This window comes from Fistularia commersonii, chromosome 17 (genome assembly GCF_037954325.1).
Source record: "Fistularia commersonii isolate RoL2024-O1a breed Wild chromosome 17, RoL_Fcom_v1.0, whole genome shotgun sequence".
Lineage (NCBI taxonomy): Eukaryota > Metazoa > Chordata > Actinopteri > Syngnathiformes > Fistulariidae > Fistularia > Fistularia commersonii.
The window spans coordinates 4,219,320-4,236,981 of NC_141300.1; the positions used below are offsets into that span (position 1 = coordinate 4,219,320).

The 17,662-nt window shown below is 42.3% G+C and overlaps 1 protein-coding gene across 2 annotated transcripts in view; it reads left to right on the forward strand.

The window, feature by feature from the left end:
• The window catches only part of tspan9a (tetraspanin 9a), a 206,404-nt gene extending 190,995 nt beyond the window's left edge, over window positions 1–15,409 (forward strand). For both annotated transcript variants that reach the window (XM_086163252.1, XM_086163250.1), the window contains 4 exons: window positions 9,968–10,069; window positions 10,337–10,468; window positions 11,552–11,635; window positions 14,446–15,409. In XM_086163252.1, coding sequence (XP_086019378.1) covers window positions 9,968–10,069; window positions 10,337–10,468; window positions 11,552–11,635; window positions 14,446–14,517 — 390 coding nt within the window. In that variant the 3' untranslated portion in view covers window positions 14,518–15,409. The remainder of the gene's footprint in view (window positions 1–9,967; window positions 10,070–10,336; window positions 10,469–11,551; window positions 11,636–14,445) is intronic.
• Window positions 15,410–17,662: the final 2,253 nt, after the last annotated feature.

Consider the following 17,662-nt stretch of genomic DNA (forward strand, 5'->3'; position numbering starts at 1 on the left):
CCTGACTTTGCTGAAAAAAAATCAGATCTCAGTTGTTTCCCGTTGTCAGAGTTGGTTCTTTTAAATAATGCTATTTCCCGGTGAGAAGGTTGTCAAGGGGTCAGGTTCCCCAAAATGCAGCCTCTGCCCACCAGTCGGCTCTCTTAAATTGGCCCCGGCACATTTCCCATGACCTTTGCCTGGGTTTAGGAAAGAGGTCAAGAGGTGTGTGTGTGTGTGTGTGTGTGTGTGTGTGTGTGTGTGTGTGTGTGTGTGTGTGTGTGTGTGTGTGTGTGTGTGTGTGTGCATGCCTACAACAAATGGGAACACTCAAACACCAAGGGGATTACTCACACCTGTGAGCAGACTGAAATCAACTCTGAGCACAAATTAAATTGTTCAGATGTTTAACACCAACGCTGTTTCTGTCCACCAAGTGCTGAGGGGTTCGCATTCCTATCAAAAGCTAAGAGCACATCCATGTTACCCTTCTCAGCCTTTCTCCAGTTGCCTATACCAGCCACACGAGCTGTCGCAATCTGACTTGATGGAGCGAAGAACTTTATTTGCATTTCCGTGCGGCCTTATCAACCGATCTGCATCGTCTGTGAAAAAGATCGCTACCATTTTAGCACCTGCTGTTTTTTTTTTTCAACCGTACACCTTGTGTTTTGAGTGTTAAGTCGAGGGAAAAACAATTCAAAAGTTGTTAGAGGTGTTGACAAATGTTATCTCAAAGTGGTATTTCCGCCTGATGCTGTTTGGGTTTAGATTTAACTGTATGCTGAGCTAAATTGTTGATAGGGATACAGATAGTGTACATACTGCATATACATATATATATATATATATATATATATTGACTATTTGTATCTGTAACATCACTGTGTCACAGGATATCAGTTTATATCCAATACTTGTTGTGAGATTAGCTCTGCAGGGTATTGATTTAGATTTGGATCAGGTCTTGGAGTCAGAGTAAATATTTTTGCCACCCTAGCTCAAAAAATAGTCTGGGCTTAGCTTTAAAAGATGTATAAAAAAAAAAAAAAGGAATAAATAGTAACCTTTTATACCCCTGTTTCCTGCACAGTAATTTAAGTAGAGAGCCTCTTGACTTTACGGCAGTGCCTCCTCGTCGCCTTTCGCGCTCTGAACCTCTTCACCAGATTACTTTGCATTGGGGTTCTCTTTTTTCTGGCTTACGAGTAATAGTATGAGAAATCCCAATTCTCTCAGATCAATATATCGGTTTAGACTGCTCTTCGAATGCCATTGGAAAGCGTAGCAAATAACAGGGAGTTGTACCGCTATTTGCGATGGCATTTTCAGCGATTGGCTGTCAAATAAGGGGTTCTGCAAATCCCAAGACTTCACGCGGCGGTACTACTGGTCAGAAGATATTATTGGTTAAAGACCATCAGGATTAGATGGTGAAAAATCAGCGTCCACGTCACAATGTTACTGGATCTCTGTCCTTTTTTTTTAACGTTGCACCTCACGATCCCCACCCCGATGAGCTCCGATCTGCTTTCTGATGCTTTCCTCATCCTCTGCTACAGGCTGCGATCAGAGGAATCACTAATTCACTTCTCGCATTTGATCTTCTAATCACAAGGCATTTATTCACAAGTCTGGAAGACATACAGTAGTTGACAGCTCTTACGGATATTTTAGTCTTTCAAATAGGTCATCTTTAAGTCATGAGTGTGACTGTAACTGAGATACTTCAGGCTCCCAAGCTGTTGATGAGATGGAGGCACACGCCACTTTTTTTTTTTTCCAGCCTCACAACACTATGTTGTGCTCACTGGTCACAGTCGACACCGAGTTATATCGGCCTAAACCCCGTGCGAGTGTGTTATTTATTTTCCATACACTTTTGCGGAGGTGTCACTGTGTGAAAATGCCTTGTTTTGTTTTTTTTTATTTATTATTTGGTTGTAGACAGCGTCGTTACTGCCGTCAAAACTAAGAAATAACTACACGTGGGTAAACCCTTATTTTGGGCTATTCATGAAATATAGATGAACTCAGAAGGCTGCCTGAGAAATGGCTCAGGTCAGAGATGGAGTGGTAATCAAGCCCCGAGAAAGAGCTCCGGGCTTGGAATCCAATTTGACATAGTGGCCAAATCCTGTAATTAGAAGTGTAGCATCTATCATGGAACCCAGGGCGGCACAAAACAAAAAAAACAAAAAAAAAAAAAAAAAACACTTTTCTTGAGTTTCCCATTGTGGAACAAACTTGGGAAAAAAAATTAATTTCAAAAAAAGCAAATAAATGTTTTCAGAGTCACACTAAACAGCCTCTCGCCGTTATTCTGGAGAAGATTGCGGTTGTAAGTCAGCACTGAAACGAGAGCTGCCGTGGAAGCAATGTGAGTCAGCGGGAAAATAAGAAATAAAAAAAAATAAAAAAATTGAGGATGAAGAGTGTTTTTTTTTTTTTTTTTTATAGCTTAGAGGTGTCCAGCTCATAGCTCACATGTGCAAAGACCCCGGACAATACAGCACCAGAGTCCAAAAATAAACTTTGGTGCCCTTACCTGCTTGGAATTGAAGTTTTCTTTTGGGCTTAATGTGTTGGACTTTTTCACAGGGACAAATAGGGTCATGTGTAAGACGCAGACCCCAGTTCCACTTCATCGGTCCACACAAGCAAAACGATTTCAATTATGGGAACAAACCCCACTGTCTGACAACTATATTCGATCCTTCTTATGTGAACGATGGTTCAACACACACTTGGCAACATTACAGTTTAATTACAATGTAGTACTGGGTGCAAATAAACAGTCCCAATTTACTTTTTGCTTAGAAACAAAATAATTAAAACTCTTGGATTTATCGCTTTGGAATCACCCCGAACAGAAGCCCTGTCCTAAAACATTAGTTTGAAAACTCTTGTAGTGGATTGTTCTGTTTGTACTTGCAAAGGCGTCGGGCAGATAAGGAAAAAAAATAGCGTTATCTGATTTTTCGACGTTGAAACCATATGGAAAAATTGGAATGCTTTAAAACTGGGGGATGCGCTGATAAATCTTATCGTGGCAACCGGACTCGCCTCGATAAGATTTAGCCCAAAATAACACGACCTGACAACAGAAGCAAAGGGACTGTTTTTATTTGGAAGTTCAAGGCAATCCTTGTGATTTTTAATTTTGATTCACTCTCTGATTTTGAAACTCAGACCTGAGTCATCAAAAGCCATTTTCACAATAAGGGACCTTTTCTTCTTCACCCAAATGGTTTTACGTCCAGGTAAAGCCCGGATGTGAACACCCTTTGGTTTTTCTCCAATGCCAAATAGTGTAAAGCACTCTGATTAAATGCCATGTAAAGGGCTGTAGTGTAATAAAGGCTGGCCCCGCAGTTAGCAAGCAGCTGACTACAGCAGATGGCCGGGCCACAAACCAGATTACAACCATCCGTCTTTAACGTTGTGACCTCATTGTGCCTCTGTTGAGCCAACAGCAACCGAGCTGAGCGTTACTGAAGGGTTTATTAGCTCGGGGTTCGGGAGAGAACCACGCAAGACGGGAGCCACTGCAAGAAAATTGTGTGTGTTTTCGGTAGAAACGGTATGGGTGAATAAAATACATCCATGTGGAAAAAAGCAGGTCACAGAGAGGTGAGCCACAGGTGCATAGGCGCACAATCCCTGGTTAGTCATGCCAACAGCAGCGGCGTCACATTCTTCATGTTCTATACATGAAGATTTCAGTCTATGGCAATTTTTGTGTCATGCCAGAGCAGTCACTGAGTAACAGTTAGATGTTCCTGACCTGAGGCAAGGCGTTATAGGCTTGCAGAGCAACCAGAGGAATTAAATATACTGTTTAATATGTGCCGTTGCCGACCCCGGGCCCTGGTTTCGTTTCTCTTCATGCCATTCATCACAATCTTGAGTCAGCTAGGAAATGCCACGGTCCAGTTTTTTTTTTTTTTTTTTTTTTTTACAAGCTGAGATTCCAATTCCGCGGATCATATGACCATCAGCTGGCGTTAAGAAGCCGCGATATCGACCCAAACATTATGTCGGCCAGCACTCCTCGCTTTCTCCACTTAGATATAATTGGTGTTTTCGTTTCAATGAATCGGCAACACTCATATTTATGACACTTTGGCTGTGTGAACAGTCCACGTGACACATGATTAAATTTACAATATACACACTGAGCTGTGTATCCAACATCGCGGCCTTCACTTTGGTTCAATTCTTTGCTTAGAATTTGGCACAAGAACCTTCTATTCACATCACAGTAGACAAAATATTCTTGACTTGGATGATTAAATCTGTCTGACAGTTTCTCTGCTGAATATTCATCCGTCCCTCCTGTTCAGGTTGGAGCGGTCGTACTTATGGAGGTGATAAAATCCTTCATGGAATCATTTTATCCCAGCCTTGATTTTTTTGTATTTATTTTCCCTCTCATTATCTTTGTCTCCAAGGACGACTGGCAAAAAAAAAACAACTGCTCTCTCATATGGCAGAGCAGCAAATGCTTTGAAGACAATAAAGTTTTTCTTATTAACAGTAGGTGGTGTGATGGGCGGATAGAAGAGCAATTAGTGGCTTGTGTGAATAATTTTCACATTTTCACCAACTATTAATCACTTTGAGCTATTACTACACCAAGTGAATTTACAGTGTTATATTTTTAAGTCTCTCCAGCTTAATTAGTCACAAAAAATACTCCCTTAACTCAAGCAGGGAGTGCATTGCTAAAAGTACTGCTCCAAGAAAAAAAAATATGTCAGATGAATGAGAAGGTTTAAAAAGCCAGACGAACCATGGTTTGAAGATGAGGACACAAAGGAAACAATTATCCTCTGATACAGTGTCTGCATGGGTTTTCTCTACGGTTTCCTCCAGAAGTCCAAAAACATGCAGCAGGCTAATTGGGAAAAATTGCCCCGAATGAATGAGTGAATAGTTGTTTGTCTATATATGTGGCCCTGCAACTGACTGGTGACCAATCAAGGGTGAACACCGCATCTCGCCCAATGACAGCTGGAATAGGCTCCAGCATCAATATTAAATGGAGTTTATTATCAATTTTTCAAATAACTTCGCAGATAGCGTCAGAGTGTCATAGAATAATACTAATGCTAATTCTACTACTACTAATAATCATAATAATTATAACAACAACAACAGTAATAATAATAATGATAATGATAATAATAATAAGAAGAAGAAGAAGAAGAAGAACAACAACAACAGCAATAATAATAATAATAACAATAACAATAATAATAATAATAATGATAATGGCTGTGCAGTGGTAAGCGGTTCCACCTCAAAGCAAGAAAGCCCTGGTTCAATTCCAGCTGGGGGCCCTTATGTGAGCAATTTGTGTGGGCTTCCTCCGGGTTATACATTTTCCTCCCAAGGTCCAAAAACTTTCAGTAGATTCAGTGGAGACCTAAAATAACCCAAATTTGTGAATGAGAAGGTGAATGCTTGTAGCCAAGTTCCTGACTGGCGACCGATCTGCCTTTCACCCAAATGACAGCAAGGATAGGCTCCAGCCCCCCATGACCCTGACTGCAAGATAAGAGCTACAGATAATTCATGAATTATTATTGTTCTTGTTATTATCATTACAATTGTTATTACAATTAACCATCACCATCATCATTTGCAGAAGTAGTATAATTACCATTATTGTTGTTGTTGTTTTTATTATCATAGCCTAATGACCAAAGGAAATCTGAATCAGAGTTTTCAAAATCACTTCCCAGTGGATTTTGTGCACCAATTCAGGGTTTCAAATAATTACACAAGTCTGTTTTAAGACAAAAAAGATACAACTGAAATAAGAGACCACTGCAAATAACACACTGCAGCCCTAACTGTTGAAATATTGACATGCAAACGCGACTTCACCCACAGTGGTTCAGTAGCAGCTCTAGAAATACCCTGTGCCATGTCATTGTTTTTGTACAACTTCTTTAACTTGGAACAACGTTTAAATGAAACTCTCAAAGGAAAATGTTTAAAACATGTTGATTCTCAGCATAGTCACCCCCCCCCCCCCCCCGCTACTTTGATTGGCTGTAACGTTGCATGATCCCTCCCTGATTGGTTGCTGAGTTCCGTGAACCCTGAATGATTCGGGGTCTGAACCAGTATTTGGACAGGGTCCAGTGCTATTGCATGTAAATTAAGAGAACGGACATATTCAAACTGTAAGTTCACCTGGGAAGTAATCAATTATATTTATGGTTTAATGATGTCTCTGTCTAAAATTGCCCCTTCAAAATAAGAGAATGCATTGGATGGAAAATTTAAGTCCATGCCAAACAGTTTTTTGCATACTTCATTGCCTAATGTGAGGGAATATATCATTTTAGATTGTCAAATTCCGTAGATTTTTAAGTCTAAATGGCCCAGCGAAGGCATAATCACAAAGACAGTTGATTCACTTCGAGCTTCTTCGGCGGAAAAGAAAAACAAATGAAAAATTGACACGTTTGATGACTCATTCATCGATTTAGACCGAAACAGTCGAGCAAAAAAACCCTTACAATCTGAATTACAAATAATGATCAGTTGCAAGAGCCAAATCTGAATGTTTGAAAACTAGATGACCTTTTTTTTTGCGCTATGAATGTTAGAAGACTTAACTTGCGAATTTTTGCTTCCCGTTACGCCGCAGGAGCCTTGAGAATGAACATAAAGATAAATAGCAACTTTAAATCCTCGTCATTTGGTTCTTTCACTTCTGACCATGGGATTTATCGGAAAATCTCAGAGCCGCTCCTTGTATATTGTTGTTTCACGCGGCGAGAACGGCAGGGAGCATACGCCGATTCGCATCAAAAGCATGAACCTTCACCTGTTCCGTCAACGAGTATATCGGCGCTTTCTCCTCAGTCTTGTAACTCCATCGAGTTCCCCGATAGTTCCGGCGAAACCGCGATATATTCCTGTGATGAATGCGCCACCCAGTATTGCTGAGCAAGGACTCGCTCGGCACCATCGGGAAAACCAAAGAGTATTTCAATTCGGTGAGAAGTGTGACCTTTGTCCGAGGGTTTCGTCAATCGACCGGATTGGACTTTTGATCAGCGTCAACGTCCGCGGTACATTTTTAAAAGCCGGCACTCGGAGACGCTTGCACAGCCGTTTCCGGCGCGAGCGAGCGGAGCTTTTGTCCGGGACTTTTCTTTATCAGACAAAACAGGCCAAAGAAACAAATGTGTTTTCTCCGTCTTCGCAAGAGGAAAATGGGTCAGAGCGTTGCATGATCAAATTCCTGTTTGTTCTGCAGTCATTTGTCTGCCTCTCGTTAGCAGCAAATATGGTTTTATTTCAGGACGGAACAAAGACTTCCGCACATGAAATGCAAGATGAGCGGAGATACAGTTGAGCCCGGGAAAATGATTTTTTTTCCTTTAACTCTAGCGGGTGTCTCTGGTGGATGTGTTAGGAGTCGGTAATGAGCAAGCGGCATCACACATAGCTTAGATGGAGAGCAGAAGACAGAGCGTCGAAACAAAAAAAGAGGCAGAGATAGATGATGCCGCTGCTCATCTCATTTGGCTGCACGAGGACAGATACGGTGGGGGCCTGTGGCCCGGGGTTCCATACTGTGATACACCCCTGTGCGTCAGCAAAGCGCGAGTCAGAAATACAAATGATGTGAAGTGATTCTAATCTTGTTTCAAAGGTTTTAGAGGACATTTTAGTGGGGTTTGCATGATTTATGATTACAAAACACTTTATAGCTGGGGAAACTAATTACTCGGTACAAATCAGTTTGACTTGTATTATTAATTCAGCAAATAGGATTTTTTCCAAAAGCCTCACTGCTCAAAAAACTGGGGGTTTAAAGCCTTTGTTTTTTACCCACCGATAAATTACGGGGACATTAAGAATATAGCTTTATATATAACTGGTGGTTTTTTTTCAGCCAAATTTGTACATCTTGTACATGCCTTAGTTTACCTCCCCGCTGTCGTATTTGGGGATTTACCGAGAAAGATCACAATGTTTAACCGCACAACAAGATCTTTTGACAGATAGCAGACATTGTGTTGTTGCTGCGATGAATGCGGCGCTATGCTTTTCTCCACAATGCACCGTCTGAGACCTTGAGCTTTACCTATGTAACATTCATTTTTATCAATGGCCTGAGTCTGTCTCATGTGTGCGGCTCTTCTGGCAGTGTTTTTTTTTTTTTTCTGGTAATAATTACCAAATTTCTTAATGTGGCATCTTGTAATTCCCCCGGGCTGCATGAAACCATAGAGGACATTCATGATTTTGTACCTCATTAACACATTCAATCAATTAGACACTGAATTCCATCAAATGCAACCACGAGTACATTGTCGGTGTTCAACGAAAAGGAGAATAATTTCCCCGGCACAATGAGGGTACGTCAAGCCATATGCGACGTGTTAGATTTAAAGACGTCTTGCAAAAATCCTAAACTGTGAAGGAGCTTTCTTCTGGAGATGGTTATGACAAAGGTCACCCGATTCAGAGGCTTTATTTGCGTTTACGTCGTACTGCCCTGTTAGCTAACCATTTTACCATCGCTGAGTTATAAATCACAGATGAGCGGCCCCATAAAGAGCAATAAACAAAGAAGACAACAGTTTTAAAAGAGCGGACCTTCATGAGACCTCGCATTTTCCTATGAGCACAGTCATGTCTGACAGTCTGGTCCGGTGCGTTGCATATTTTTATCGCCCTATTTAAACTTGTGACGCATCTTGCTGTTGGAGCTCTGCGTGTCATGAAATTGCCTACTTTCTTCCTCCGAAAATATTCACCATGTTCAAATGGTACCAGAACACCCAATTTCCAAAGAGCAATGATCAGCTTTATGAGTCATATCATCAGATCTTTGCGACCATTTGTCTGAGACACCTTGCTGAGCAGAAGACAAGAGCTGTCAACTGATCATTCCCTGGTTACGCACTATATCCCCGGTTTAAGGGGGAGAGTTCAGTGAGGTATTCCTGTCAGCAGAGCCCTCATGTCACACCTGCGGAGGAATTTTCCTCGAGTCCAGATGAGGTGCGATACGGGGAACTCAAATGATCCATGTTCTAGGCTTTTTTTATGGAAATGAATTCCCATAGCTGCAGTCAAAATATCATTTGCACTTGAAGATGAAGATGGTGGATCAAGCAAGACTAGAACATTTGTCCAGTTGTCGGCCTTAAAACAGACGGGCATGTTTTTCATAGAAAAAAAGGCAGGGCTGTAAGACCCAGGGGAGCCATTGTCTGGCAGAAGGGCACCAGGTGTGGATGAGATTCATCCGGAGAGGCTGAAGGATATCTTCTGTCTCGAAGGTCAGGGACAGATACTTTGGAAAACTATTTTGCTGCGATCAAACCTGTATTCACGAGGGGGCAAAGCAGATTGCCTTCCAAGCATTGGAGTAGTGGACCAACTCTGCACCATCACAAGTATCCTTCATGGCAGTACGCCCATGCTGTCTACATGTGATCGCGGACAACCAATGCCCTTAGATTGTTCTGTCGGGGCCGGTGTCGGACTATGGGGGTCATTGTTACCAGCCATCTGGTCTCTGTGCATGAGCTACTGGATGCCTCCGTTCTTGGCACTTCAACATATTTGTGTTGTATTGTAAGCACCCAGTTGTAAACTGAGTTAAACGCCATTAAGAAAGCGCTCCTCTACAGTCGGAAGCCAATAAGAAGAACGATCTTGCTAAATCGAAGAAAATTCTGATCTGTGAACTGCTCACAAGCGACATACACTGAAGTTGCACCTAAACTCTTGCATTGGTGACACCAAAAGTAGTCATTTCTTGCATGACTCCTGCAGATCCTGTGCATACCTCCAGTCCCCTCGTATGGTTTGGCCCAAACCTGGTCTGATGTTCAGAACCAAATAAACAACACTGGAAATGTGCTCAAAGTTATATCAGCCCACAGGTCGGACCTCTGTGGATAATCTAAGGTGTCTAAAACACAATTATTTCCCCCCCCCACAGGTGAGTGAGAATGCAAAGCAAGATCTGAAGGACGGATTGGCTCTCTACAACTCTGAAAACAACATAGGCTTGAGAAATGCCTGGAACATCATCCAGGCAGAGGTAGGAGGACTGCATCCTGCTACTCTTTGTATTAAGTACTAGACACATTAGCATCCATGATGCCAAAGTTGGTAATTTCATGCAAAAAATTCTCCAGCTAATGTATTTACTGGCTCGTGGTTTCAACATTATAGGCGGCTGTTGAAGTATTCCTCCTTCCATTATTGTAGCACTCCCATGCAAATCACTAAAAACCCTAAAAAAGTTAGTTTGAGGACTCTCTGTACTAAGAGCAGGTATTAACTCATCTGTTCCTGTCATGCACAGTGGAAGTGCTGCGGTGTGATAGCCTACAGCGATTGGCATGAGGCCCTCAGAGAAAAGGTTGTTCCCGACCGTTGCTGCCAGGAGCATTACCAGAACTGTGGGCGGAACTCCACCAATATGTTCTGGAGCAGGGTGAGTGGACAGCGATGTAAACGCTTTGAGTTCAGGGCTGCGCATTAGTCACACATGCTATTCTACAACATTTGTTGGCCAGTGGATGAGCTACTTCCTAGTTTGTATCAACATAACATCCACGAAGTCCAGTCGTAGTCGTCAGTATAAAAGAGTAGTCTCGGAAAACCCCCATCAATAAAACAACAGGAAGACTGCCTGATACATCTTGTGCTATTCCTTCTTTGTGTGGGTTTTGGCTTCATGGGTTTTCATGTTTTGTCCGAAGTAGCGTTCATTTGGCCTAAACAACGATTTTTCCCCCGTGATGATATCCTGACACGCATCAGCGGATGAGACGCCGAGCACATAAAAATCATTGATGTCTATAATCCAAAATCACGCTGTTCACTTTGTAAGACGTGCAGAGTGTATTTGGCGGGCTAAAAGTAGATTTTAACTCATTACGTGATTTTAATAAAGCTGTTTTCTTACCACGCGTTTTACAGCGGGCATTTTTTTTTCTTTTTCTTCTCCCTAAAGACCTTACAGCACAATGTTCAGCTATCTCCCCTCCGTGACAACTCTAATCTGCTCTCGGTCTGACATGATGTTTGTTGCGTCCAAAGTAGAGGATTAAATAATTGCCAGAATAATAATAGAGCAGACATTGAGCTGGCCCATTGGGAAGGCTCAGCTCTAAAAAGCGTGTGCGTAATCCTGCCCAAAGGAAACGGCCACACACTTTTTCAGGCTCAGCGGCTGCATTGGCGGTCGCACTCAGGAATTGTACGTCAAGACAATCATTGGTCCCGTTACCTTCTACGCCTTATGGCGACTGACCGCCGAGTGAACTCGGGGAGCATAAATTTAAAGGCGCTAATGCACACAATGTACGTATGTATGAGGAGCACCGCTCAAGAGTAGTGCACTTCTTTTAACACCTCACTCGTCACTTTCTGTCCTCTATAAGTAGATTTTCCCGAGAGAGAGAGAGGTTTCAGGTTGAAATTCGACCTGGCCGAGATACTCGGGGTGATCAACGTGAAGACACACATCGCATTTCCTCTGTCACTCTGAAAAACATTCATCCTTCCATTATAGGGCTGCTTTGAAAAAGTGGAGGAATGGCTGGATGACAATAAACACCTGTTGGGAACTATAGGAATGGTCATCTTGGTCGTACAGGTAAGAAGCGCCGACCTTAATTCCCTAAACGGTCGAATGTCTCATATATTTTTCTTTGCTTATAAAAAAAGAAACGGCTCGTGTTTTATGTTGTACTTTGAAAAGAGATCGCAGAGGTTTATACTTTCAAACCAGTGTCACGAAATAGTCTAGTGTGTCTGTTTGAACGTATTTACCTGAACACGTTGCTCATAAAGTTAAATGTTTGAGTTCTCCATCAGACTTAACATCAAATCTGGCTATAGAATGATTTTAATATAAACTTATTTTCTTTAAATAATCATTAGGCTAATATTAGGCATGATCATCTTTTTGATGTTAAATCTAAACGGTGCGATCATTCACCCTTAACCCTTAATTTAATCACGCGTGTTATAGATATACATATCATATAGGACAAGAAGTGTAGCAAGCAAATGATGTATCGTCTATATTACTTAATGCCTTTGCATTTACAGTTCGCAGACACAAATTCTGAATGCACATCTTTTACACAATGGCAAATCTGATCATGAGTTTCAATAAAATGACATATATTCGCAAATGTTGTGTTCAACGAAATTATAGCTCAATCACATCCAATTACATGCGATAACGGCCCGATGCTCCAAACAGCCCCATGCAGAGGCAGAGATTTGTGGCGTGGAGCTTGCTGACTTCCACCTCAATGCCCCACCATTAATATCAATGCTCTTTTATATAATAACAGTGCCCTGTTATTTTCAGATGATGTGTTACATAATTGTTAACGTTCGAAAGTTGTCATAGCATTTCTATTACACTTATATTTCACCTCTATATTTAAAGAGACTGTCTCCTCTCTTTATCTCTTTATCCTCTCTTCTTTCTGTCTATCATCCGGAGAGAATAAGGCGTACTTGCCGGCGTCAATCCTGCGCGAAGACTAGAAAGTACCGGTGTGGAATTAAACCAGGCAACATCAGCATGACAGACATTTATTTTTTACGGGCTCTCATACGAAGCTCAAACACACTGATTCGGCTGGAAAAGTAGGAGATACACAGCTTGAGCTGCCAGATTAGCAGACTCAAAGGTGTGAAGAAAGAAAAGTCACAGTCTGACCCAGAGAACTTTTTGGCATCCAACCCCCCACATTTCAAAAATTTAGATATGAGGGCATTGACGTGGGAGCCGTTTTTACAAGAAAGGAATCTAAAATAAAATTGTTAAAAATGTAAGCTGTTTGTCAAACTTTTGAAAAGCGAATAAAAAAAAAACGTCATAATTCTGACCCGCAACATGTCAATCAAGATGAGTTGTTTTATTGACGCATTTGCTATTATGCAAGCGTGCGGCGTGTTCGCTCGGACAAAGGCCAAATGACCACAAGTCCTCAACTCACCAGTTTTATTTATTCTTTTATTTGTTTGAAAACTCCCTCCCCTTGTCTGCGGGTCATCGCCGGCATTACCCAGTAAACATCTTGGATGATTAAACCGATGCAAAACTGCAAGCGGCAGAAGAGCTGACCCAATACGCCGTTAGGCGACGGCTCTCCCCTGCAGCGCATTTCGCTGACACTGTCGCGGTAAAAATGTCAAATGAATCTCGAGCCACCCACTACGCTGCCAACCATGCAAAAAGAGCGTGACTTTGTGCGTCGGCAACTTTTATTTTTAATTAATTTTTTTTTTTTTTTCTTAAATCAAATCAGCCGCGGGAGACAATGCATTACATTTGAACTTTTCAAGACTCCTTTTTTTTTTTTTTTTTTAACAGGCACATAGGCTGTCCCAGCTTGAATGCAAATCTGACCTTTATCATCTCCTGAAGTACATTATTTTCTTCTACCTGCAGAACTCATTAGAAGAACTTTGATGAGGATAAGACATATCCTTGCAGAAAACCATACATGTGACAAGCATGTATAATTGAACGCACGGGGGCTTTCCAAATCCGCAGCAGTGTTCATGTAGTCTTAATAAGTGATGGGTGTATTGAATGTTGAAACCTCCTGCAGGAATCACTGTCACAGCCTTCCGCTTTCCAGAAAGGAGCAGACAACCTAAAAAAAGAAAAAAGAAATAAAAAAATTAAAAAAAACACGCACACGCAGCGACGTAATTCGGTTACGGCTTGACGTTTTACCCCTTGGACCTTACTCCCTCTTAGCCGAGTGTTTCCCTCAAAGTGGTTTTTTGATCGACGGGCAGCTTAAGGTAGCTTTTTATTTTTCCTCCCCCCTCTCACGCCGACCTAAGAATTCGATTGGACTGACACCGAAGGCAGAAAATCCACAGCTTTCCCATGGTAATCACATTTTGTGGGAATCCCTTGTGGAGTCTGTTTGCAGACACTCCACACTGTCTAAATTTTTTCCTTTTTTCTATGACAGACTACACACCAGGCAGTACTTCGCCGATTTCCTTGCTTTCCGAACTTTGCCAGATAATGGTTTTAGGATCAGCCTTGTGACTGTGTTTGATGTAGAAGAATCAGGAGTAATGGAAACTTCAAAGAGATCGCCGGCTACTTTGATTCAGTGGCATCTCAATTTACTTCATTGACTTAATGCTTGTGCGCGCCGCATGTATTTTTTTTCCCTTTTCCCATCGGAAAATATACCGCAGCTGAAATTGAAGGCCATCTAGGGGAGGGAAAAAAAAAAAGGGACCGAAAACATGTTGGTGCTGCACAGCAGGATTTATTGTGCATCAAAACACACACCAGCCTGAGGCATCAACATTAAGAAAAAAAAAAAAACGCGGGGATTCACACGTGCGTAAACACACACACTGTACGCCGAGACGCAAAACTCACTGTCTCTCTCTCTCTCGTTGCCTTTGCAGCTCCTGGGCATGGCGTTCTCCATGACACTTTTCCACCACATCCACAGAACGGGGAAGAAATACGACGCTTAACCCCGCACCCCTCCCCGAGGAGGGCCTCGTGGAGAGGAGGCTCACTTTGCGATGGGATAGAACTCTGATTAAACATCCAACCCCCCCCCAAAAAAAACCCCAACCTCCTTCCTTCCTCACTTTACATCCTTGAAGAGCATCCGTTCACCCCATTCCCAGACCTTGTGTACAGAGTCCAGCTGTGTCTCCCTCCCTCTCTCTCTCTCTCTCTCTCTTGCGCGCCTCGCACCGTTCATTTTTTGCCAAAGAGTAATACAAGTAGGAGAGAAGGGACACCTACTTTATTTTTTTTTTTGGCACAGAAGAATATCTCATTGGCTGTTACTCCTCTCGAGTACTTTTTCTTTTTTTTTTTTTTTTTGCGTGTTTCGTTTTCTGCTTTGGGACTAACAATATGCCGGACGGGGGCTGGGAGGGACTCTTGAGACAGACTTATAAATGCCCACACACCCTACCGGCAGGTGCAGAGAACCGGAAACGGATTATTTCCCTCTGACTTCTTATAGTTTTTTTTGTTTTTGTTTTTGTTTTGTTTTTTTTTGGTGGTGGTGGGGGGTAAAAGTCACGCCCCTGTTTTATCATGGAACTGAAAAAAAAAAAAAAATGAAAAAAAAGAGTCCCCGTACATTGCATGCCAGTTTTCTACCTGATTGATTTACCGTCAGTGTCGGCGTTTTTTCGTCGTTCTTGTACGTCAACGTGCAGGGACTCCGCGCAAGGGCGGGGGAGGGTCGAGCGGATCGGGTCGGATTCGGGCGTGTCGTGATTCGCCAATTTCCATGTTTTACATAAAACGACGGGGTCAAAGTGAGTTTGATGAACAAATGACAGAGTTGGATTTATTTTATACCAAGATCTTGTGTATCATCTGAATAATAAACGGTGAAACTACCTGTGAGTGGACACAACACAGACACGTGTTTTTCGCTGACACAAAATTCCGGTTCTCTGTGAAACAATGCAAACGGAGATGAAATGGCTGTTTATTGTTTCTGCGCCATCATTTCGATGATGAAGATCCCCCTCCAGGAGGATGGAGTGAAAACACCTGCGTGTGTGAGGGAGTTTTATCTCAAAAAAAAAAAAAAAAAAAAAAAAAAAATCACACAAACACACACACACAAACACAGAAAACACAAGGGCACGAGTTGGAAAGCAGATGCCCTCCTTCTTGTTTCACACACACACACACACACACACACACACACACATGCACATGCACACATCAGAAAAAAAAAACAAAAAACACCACTCTCTTTATGTACAAACAATATCTCCGTTGACATTCCCATCCGTCAGACAGTTACAGCAATGATTTTTCAACTTCTCCTATTTTCCCTGAGCCTCCTTTCAGACTCAGCCACAGGACGGGTGGGGAATGGACGAAGCCTGTGTGTGTGTGTGTGTGTGTGTGTGTGTGTGTGTGTGTGTGTTAGTAAGCAGATCAAAGATGAGACAGAGAGGTATGGCAACATACCCTGTAGGACAAGTCTGTGTATGTTTGTTTATCACTGATTCGCTGCAGGACCCTGAAGCATGAGGCTGCTTCTTCAGGACTGGAAACACTTGACGTCTGGTGCGGCATTTTAAGAAAAATGCCTTCCAGCGCGTCAGTCGCAGCCCCCCGGCTCCTTGTTCGCCTCTGACGTGTCAGAAGCAGACGTAGTCGCGTGGTGATGACTTGATGATAAGTGATTATTATGCGGGAGGACGCAAATACTCGGCCTCTAATGCTTTGTATTATCGAAACGCCCGGAACGTAAAAGGGCAGCTTGGGTTCCTCACATTTGCCGGCCTGTTGTTACTCACGGCTGCAAAGAGAGCAAAACTTGAGGATTTAATTTTTACACTGTTAAACTGGAATGAGGTTGCGCATAAAGGGAACTGTTACTACAAAATGGCTATGTGCATGATAAGGAAGAAATAACTAGATCTTTTGATTTTTTTTTTTTTTATGTAATTTCAACGCTATTGTTATATCACTACTTATTACTGGTTATTACGATGTATTACACAACGACTTAGGATGAGTGAGCGAAGCAGGTTGTGACAAAAAAGCCAAAGGCTTTGCTACAGGCGTTATTACAAAGCACCTTATTATACTTATTAACCAGAAATGAGTGATCAACAAATGAATAAACAGATCCACATATCCGCTTTCTTTCTGTGGTCTAATCAAAGTGGATATTAACCTGGGTTTACAGTTTGCCATGGTAGCATCGTCATTTTCTGAATGAGGTCTCAAAATGATACCTGGATTCAGTTTCCTAACTTTTATTGAGACTTTAACAAAGGTTTTTCTTCAATCTAATTTTCTTTCAGGAGTCAGTGTCAGCACCTCCTGCTGGCAACGAGGCAGAATGCGGGTTAAAGAGTATCTTAATGCGCTTTTCCTATTCAGGTGAAAATGAGCCTCACTTGTCGCGATTGAAAATACAAATAAATCGAATTAAGTTGAATGATGGATGCATTCAACTGAAAAACAAGCGAATTAAAACGACCTTTCGTTCGCTCGAAGCTGAAAACTGATCCCGTCGTCGGCGAATAGACTTTGAAATCCGATTTTCAAAAGTAAACCGTCGATTAATAACTTGCCCCGATTAATGGAAGGAAGGCGAGACAAACAGCTATCCGGCTAAAAGTGTGTTTTCATCTCACAAATATTAAAGTCCGCGATACCGTCGAAACTCTTAACGGCAGCCGTTTCGGTTTTACGACACCTTGTTTTTTCATGCAATGAACATGAAACATCAAATTCAAGCGATGACAGTGATTCACCGTCGGCCCGTCCTGCCTCGCCACCTTCCTCTCAGATGCTCTAACGTCTGTTGTGTCCGAGGGAGGGAACATGACAGCGGCTGATGTACGGCCCCGCCACCGATGGTCGCCTCTGCTTGGCTGCCTCCACCAACTCATACACATCCCTTATTTACTGCCCGGTCCCGCAGACGCCGGGTACTACACACAGGGGCTGACAACGGTGACAGAGTAGAAATACTGCCGCGCTCCGTGGTGGCGCCCGGAAGAGGTTACAGAGAAATAGCTGCGGTGGCACGATCGATCAGAGAGAATTGTAACTTCGGGAGAAATGAGTATTTGTCGCGTTGTTTCGACGGAGACGCGTCTAAATGCTAAGCTAAAGAAA